General features: G+C 50.7%; 1 protein-coding gene across 1 annotated transcript; it reads left to right on the top strand.

Annotated features, from left to right (window-relative positions):
- Positions 1-6,245: 6,245 nt before the first annotated feature.
- Positions 6,246-6,826, top strand: LOC136520061 (uncharacterized). Its single transcript, XM_066513464.1, has one exon. It carries the CDS (start codon positions 6,284-6,286, stop codon positions 6,569-6,571), a length of 288 nt encoding a protein of 95 aa, XP_066369561.1. The 5' UTR covers positions 6,246-6,283; the 3' UTR covers positions 6,572-6,826.
- The last annotated feature ends 553 nt before the right edge of the window (positions 6,827-7,379 follow it).

Here is a 7,379-nt window from a genome sequence, read left to right as displayed (position 1 = left end):
CAAAACCGTTCACTTTTAGCACCTGGGGCGGGGGCAAGGCTGTTTTGACCGACGTTGAGCGGTTTTGACCACGCGCGGGAGCAGGCCGGCCCAGGAGGGGAGGCCCAGGGCGCGCTGCGCATTTTGCATAAAAAACCCTGGATTTTCATGAAACTAACCTTCACTCCATACTACTATTCACACGAGTCATAACATTTGTATTTAGCACCCATAAAAACCTCGTCTTCACCTTTCCCAGTCCCTAGGCGGCTCCAGAGCAGAGCACGCCACAGGGGGCGACGGCCGGCGGCCAATCCGGCCGGGAGGAGGCTCGTCGGCGGCGAGGGATGGAGGCGCGAGGAGCGCGCAGCCCATGCGCTAGGTCTGCAACGCCACTGGTGCGTAGTTGGGGTAGCGGCGGGGGCAGAGCGCGGCTGCCCACGCAAGCGTGGGTTCGCCGGCGATGGCGCTTACGTTCCGACGAGACAGCAACGCTAGAGGTTTAACGGGTAGGCGGATGAGAAACAGGGACTCGCCGCGAATGCTTCTATAGGGTCAGTTACGGGAGAGACGGCTCGAGGAAGCCTGACCACGTGTATGGCGGTGCACCAGTTCACAGTGGCGGTGGCAGTGGCCTTCCTGTCACGGCGAAGGTCCTCCGGCTAACCTGTTTTGCAGGCGAGACCAAGGCATCATATCGGAGCAAAATCATGAAAAATAGCTCAAAGAAGTGGAGCAAGGAGAGTGCGGCCATGGCGATCTTAGTTCGGTGTACATGGTGGCCGCGCGCGGTGAGATCGACTCGGACGAGCACGCTGGTGCACGGAAGTAGTCAGGATCGCGTCCAAGAGATAGGTAGGAACCTGAGGCAGTTGTGTACGAGATGAATTGGTGAGAGATGGATTGGGCTCGATGAATTTTCGAAAGGGATGGAGGGACGGGCGGTCGGTCATGGCGATCGTGTTCTCGGCTTTTATAGCCACTCAGCAAAGGCGGGGCTAGGGCACAAACCGTAGCCGCAGCACCCGGTGGGCTCATAGGCTTTGACGTGGCGCGGACCAAGCTCGCACCCGTGCCGGCCGTCGCGCAGCTGGACGATGCCTGAACGCCCACGACAGCTTGTGACGCTGCCGTGGCGGCGCTGGATGATAGGGACGTGTTCCTGCCCGAGGTTGTCGGCGGCAAGCAGCTGTCTCCGTACACCGGTGTGCTCCAGCGCCGGTCGCCGATAGCCATGTGCACGAGTTGTGCGCGGATGGAAGGTGACGGAGCTGGCCATGGCGCTGCTAGCATCTAGTGGAGCTGTGCGCGTGCGCGGACAGGCGCGTGGCGGTTTCCTGCCAGCGAGCTGCAAGGTGGTTTCCTGCCGGCGCAGTGGACGGCGGACCATGCCACCTCAGCGCCGGACGGCATGGAATCAAGATGTACCGAGCCCCCTGGTGGTGCCGCTGCTACTCCTGCTGGTGCCCACGGCCTCCTGGTGGCTACCGGCGAGCTGGAGCGGCGCAGGGCGTGGCATGCACGTCACGGAGGAGCGGTTCGCGCGTGCTAGTTGAGGTGCTCACCGAGGTGCTTGCCGTGCTTGTTGGGGTGCCCGCTGAGGTGCTCGTCGTGATCGTTGGGGGTGCCCGCTGAGGAGCTCGTCGTGCTCATTGGGGTGCCCACCGAGGTGTTGGGGTACCCGCTGAGGAGCTCATCGTGCTCGTTGGGGTGCCTGCTGAGGTACTTGCTGACGTCCTGCTGGCCCGCGTGGGGCCTCCTGGCATGGATGTCGCATCGCTGTCGAAGATGAAGCTATGCTGCCGAGCTCGCCGAGGTGCCGTGTTGCTATGCTCGGTAGTTCCTCCTCCCAGCACAGTCGAAGGGTGGGCTCGCATGGCAGTTCCTCCTTCCAACTGCTGGGCCAGACGGCGTGGCCAGCGGGAAGAGCTCCCTCTGCCGCCGTGCTCGCAGGGGTGCTGCACACCCACCGCGCGAGGGAGTAGCGCCCACCCTGCCGCACGCAGAGACAGGAGGCGTCGGGGGAGTGGCCGTGAGGATGGAGAGGGTGGGGTTGAGTCGATGACGCATGGGCCCCATAGGTCATTGAGATGGTCAAAACCACTCCACATTGGACAAAACAACCTCACCCACGCCCAGGTGCTAAAAGTGAACGGTTTGGGGTACTAGCATTAGACGGTTTTGTAATTGAGGATCAAAATTAGACGAGCCCAATAGTTGAGGGGCCAAAAGTGGACTTAATACTTAAATGAACGGCTCATAGTTATTTAGAGGTACCATAGGGAAGACCAAAACTCTGAACTACTATGGCACACTGGCCAAACACCACTATACTACCTAACTGAAAAAGGGAGACGAAGAACTGCGTTAACTGCCAAATTATTTATTGGCCGTTGAAAAGGTTTTAGAATAATTGAGCTCAAAACTAAAGTTTGAGGACTGAAAATGAGCCTAATAGTGTTTACTAATGGCCATTTTAATAGTTATAGAATGAAATTAAGTCTAAAAATAAAGTTCAAGGACTGAAATGATCAATTTTAAAAGTCCAAAAACGAAACCGAGCATTAAATAATAGTTTAAGGATGAAAAATAGCCGCCTTTCTCTAGAGAGAAAGTGGTGGTCATTAGGGCACCCACAACGGGCCGGTTTGTGCTATAATGAGCCAAGTCGGATAGACATGTAGGAGAGAGGAGGCCGCCGCTAAGGGAGAGTGAAAGATCCTAATGGCTAGAGGGGGTGAATAGCCTATAAAAATTTCTACAACAACACTTAAGCAATGTGGTTAGTCAAATAAACGACGAAGCGAGTGTAGCACTAGCCTACTAAAAATGCAAGCCACCTACCACAATTATAGTTGCTATAGTCTCTATCTACACAATGGCTATGTCACTACACTAAGTTAGTGAGCTCTCAAAGACTAAATAAAGAGCCTCACCAACCACTAGACCCGACGCAAGCTAGCTCTTAAAACTAATTACACTAGAGACCTTAGCTTACACACTAGGAATGTAATACAAGAGGGGATGGTGATGCTTATACTGCCAAGTCGAGGAATTGAGCAAATCACAAGATGATCACAATCAATCACAATGAATACCAAGAAATCCTCAGACAATGATGACACAAGATTTTTTACCGAGGTTCACTTGCTTGCCAGTAAGCTAGTCCTCGTTGTGGCGATTCACTCACTTGGAGGTTCACGCGCTAATTGGCATCACACGTCAAACCTGCAACCGGGTGCCACACAACCAACACAAAGATAAGGATCACACAAACCATGAGCAATACACTAGAGTACCTTTTGGCTTTCCACCGCGAAAAGATCAAGAACCCCTCACAATCACCACGATCGGAGCCGGAGACAAGCATCTTTCTCCGCTCGACGATCCTCGCTGCTCCAAGCCGTCTAGGTGGCGTGAACCACCAAGAGTAACAAACGAATCCCGCAGCGAAACACGAACACCAAGTGCCTCTAGATGCAATCACTCAAGCAATGCACTTGGATTCTCTCCTAATCTCACAAAGATGATGAATCAATGATGGAGATGAGTGGGAGGACTTTGGCTAAGCTCACAAGGTTGCTATGCAATGCAAATGGCCAAGAGAGTGAGCTTGAGCCCGCCAAGGGACTTAAATAGAGACTCACACGAAATAGAGCCGTTGCCCCCTCGGTCCACTGAAACACCTGCTGACCGGACGCGCCAATCAAGATGACCGGACGTAGCCCGACCAGCGTCCGGTCCTTGGATATGTGCCACGTGTCCCTAGCTTCGAATGTCAGCCGTGCGATGCCAACGGCTAGTATCCGTTCCCGCGCGCTTTAAGTCGTGACCGGACACGCTCGCGATCGACCAGACGCTGCGCCACCGCGTCAGATCATAACATGCACGCGCGCCTTCATGCAGCGACCGGATGCGCCGGTGTTCACGACTACACGGCGTCAGGTCATTTACATAGACCTCCCCTAACGCCTAAACGTCGACCTGACGCATCCAATCTCCACCGACCGGACTCACCTAGAGTCAGGTCTTCACCACGCTCACTCAAACGTCATACGTCAGCGTAAGTCAGCCTGACCGGATGCACAAGCGTCACGTCAGGTGACTACTTGCGCCAGCGTCCGGTTAGAGAATGACAGCGCGCCTCCTTAGCCCGACACTGATCGGACTCACAGCCCTGTGTCCGGTCACACCGGGGGCAGCGTCCGGTCAATGATTTTCAGTGAAAATCACCTCATTCACTTCACCAACTTCTCCACCTTTGCTCAAATGTACCAACCACCAAGTGAATCATCTTGTGCACGTGTGTTAGCATATTTTCACAAACATTTTTAAGGGTGTTGGCACTTACTATCTAGTGGCACTTTGATAACCGCATTTCAATATGGGTTTCACCCATCTTAATAGTACGTCTATCGATTCTAAATGTGATCACACTCGCTAAGTGTCTCGATCACCACACAAAAAACTCTTATGGATATCACATTTGCCTTGAGCTTTTTGTTTTTCTCTTTGTTCTTTTTCAAGTCCAAGCACTTAGATCATCACCTTGGTCACACCATCATTATGATCTTCACCGTTGCTCCACCACTTAAAATAGTGCTACGTATCTCATAATCATTTTGATAAACTAGATTAGCACTTAAAATTTTATTAATTCATCGAAACCAAACTAGAACTTCGATAGAGGGGATACATATCTTTTCACGTAAGGTGGGGTCTAGTCGTGTTCTTGCCCCTCTCTGCTCTCCTCCCGTCTCTCTCTATTCCTCGCTTAGGGCGTCCCTAAAAAGGGTTGAAATCGCCAACGTTTAGTATATTTTATGCCACCTGGATGAAAGAGAACACAGAAAATGCACTAGTTAGCGAGTTCGCAAGTGCCCCAGATCCCGCGTGTTTAGTTTCCACCCTAAATTCCAAAAAAGTGATATAGTAGTCATCATATCGAATCTTACGATACATGCATGAAGCATTAAATATAGAAAAAAAAACTAATTGCACAGTTTGATTGAAAATTGCGAGACGAACGTTTTGAGCCTAATTAGTCCATGATTAAACACTATTTACTAAATAAAAACGAAAGTGCTACGATAGCTAAATTTCCAACTTTCAACCAGACTCGTGCTTGGGATCTGGGGCACTTGACTACTTGAGGCGACAAAGTCCATTCGGGTTTTTATTCATCACGCACGGACGCTTGGCAGCTGGCTGTTAGTGCGTTAGGTGTCTCGTGTTGGCTGCCCACAGGCCGTTGAAATGTTATCAAACCAAACCGACTGAACATGCGTAGAAGAAAACTTCTTCGGCGGAATGATGTGGAGTGGGACAAGATTTTTCAACGTGGTCAATTCCTCGGAGCAACACGGTTGGCATCGCAGTTATGTCCATAATATGTTGAAAATGTTCAAGATAATCATCATAAGAAGTCTAAGTCTAAATAAAGGGACAAGTTCAGTTGCTTGGTGCTACTATACATGAATATCACATCCACTTTAATCGATTCCATGAGGAGTTAAACAGATCCGAATTTACCACAACATTATTATTTGCAAGAAAAAAAATTAGCACAGAAGCTTTTTTCCCCCATGAGATTCGAAGGTAAAAGGCATGTGAAAAAGTGCACAAGTCACGGTTTTTTTAATCTGCAGCAGGGTTTAATATATATTATATTAAAATATAAAAGTACAAAATAGGAGTGCAAAGGTTTAAGGAAAAAAAACTAAAGAGATGATTGACAAGACTCCTCTATTTTTACTTAAAAAGTGGTTTCTTTTACAAAACATTTGGTAGGCCTCCTAGCTATAGCCGGAGCTGAAGAGAAGACCCACCAAATACGTCTTGAGATCTTATTTGAACGTAGTCGGATTAGTGGATCAGAGTGAAACTTGAACTAAATTCCACCCCAACACATTTGAACTAAGATCCACACCCACTCATATGAATTGAGTGAATCCAATAACATCCAGTCAAGCGTGAATTAAACCGAGTCAAAGCGCGAATTAGACCGAGTTCTGTAGCCATTCTAGGGTAGCGGGACTTTTGATGTGCCTGACACGTGATTGTTATGGCCAAATGGAGAGAGAGTACCATTTTGGACAGGCCGAATTGTCAACTTTTGTCCAGAGGGACAACGAACTGTCCGCTTGACGACAGAGACCCTAAACTCTGCTACTATATGTCTCATACTCATATTATACCTCAAGTAATATAAGTATAAGCGGCCCCTGAAATTGCACCCTCGACCACACCGGTGCAAGTTCGACGAACCGCTCCGCTCCAGACGCCCTCACTCGAGATACCACCAATGGCCGACCGAGCAGAGGCCGCCGCCGCCGCCGCTGCAGGAGACCGCGAGCGTCTCCGGAACATCTTCCTCGACGCTGCGCGCGTGCTGATGCTATTCGGCGCCGTCGCCGCCGTGAGAACTCCCTCCGCCGACCCCATGGAGGCGTTCCTCGGCCTTCTCCTTTGGATGCTCGGGGTTTGCCTCCTGTCCCTGGTGCCAGCGGCTGGACGTTTCCCGCGCGCCGCACTGGCCGCCGCCGCCATGGTCATCACCATCCTGAAGCACTTGTTCACTCTACGGAACTAGCTCGATCCCGTGGCCTGTAGGTGCGGATGGCGGTGCAGCTGAGGTACTCATGGCTCTTGATTATGCTTTGCCTATTGAATAAGGAGGATCGACTTTCTTGCTATGGGGTTTCCGCTTTTCTGTTTCTTTGTTAGTTTGTTTTAGAGAGTCTGCTCCTGACTTCACTCTCGAACAGAGTCTCTGTTTATCTTCTTCCTCTGTTTCCGAGGAAATGTTGTACTTGTTGTGTTGGTCATGTTAGAAGCTGTGTTCTTCTCTGTACTGTATAGGCTACTATTCTTGGCTGCTCACCGTGCTGTTTGCGTGGAAGGTGGCCGTGGCGATGTCCTCTTGCCCGTCGCCGCGGCCGTGTCGGCCATGGCGGTTGTCAGTTTTCACCATGGTTGGCCGTTCTCTTGCCTTGCCTTGTTTCATCATCCGTGAACGTCGATGAACACCTCCAAGCAGGTTTTCCGATAAGCGCATGGAACGAGGCGGCGCCGATGTGGTCCTCGCCGTCACGGGCCTGGTCGGCGTTACCTGACATCCGGCGTGTCCGCTTACAGAGCTGCAGCTGCAGGGGACGTCGGCTCCACTCGTGCAGATAATGAAAGTTTAATATAAATAAGCATAATTAATCAGCTCTTCAAGATGTCCGTAAGGGCATACACAACCTAGTCATATATGTTGTCTGTGACAGCTTTTATAATAGATCGTCTATTTAGGTCATGTTTGTATCCACCGATTTTTAAGAATCTGATTTTTGAAAATTGGGTGGGATCCAAACAAACTGGTTTTTGTTCAGTTTTTTTTTGTCAGTTTTTCCTAG

The sequence above is a fragment of the Miscanthus floridulus genome, chromosome 18 (assembly GCF_019320115.1).
Source record: "Miscanthus floridulus cultivar M001 chromosome 18, ASM1932011v1, whole genome shotgun sequence".
NCBI classification, from domain to species: domain Eukaryota; kingdom Viridiplantae; phylum Streptophyta; class Magnoliopsida; order Poales; family Poaceae; genus Miscanthus; species Miscanthus floridulus.
Note: the sequence above shows the minus strand (reverse complement) of the source record. Positions and strands in the feature narration are given on the sequence as shown.

Excerpts from the sequence above, each read along its gene's own strand:
- LOC136520061 (XM_066513464.1), top strand. The coding sequence starts at position 6,284 with ATGGCCGACCGAGCAGAGGCCGCCGCCGCCGCCGCTGCAGGAGACCGC.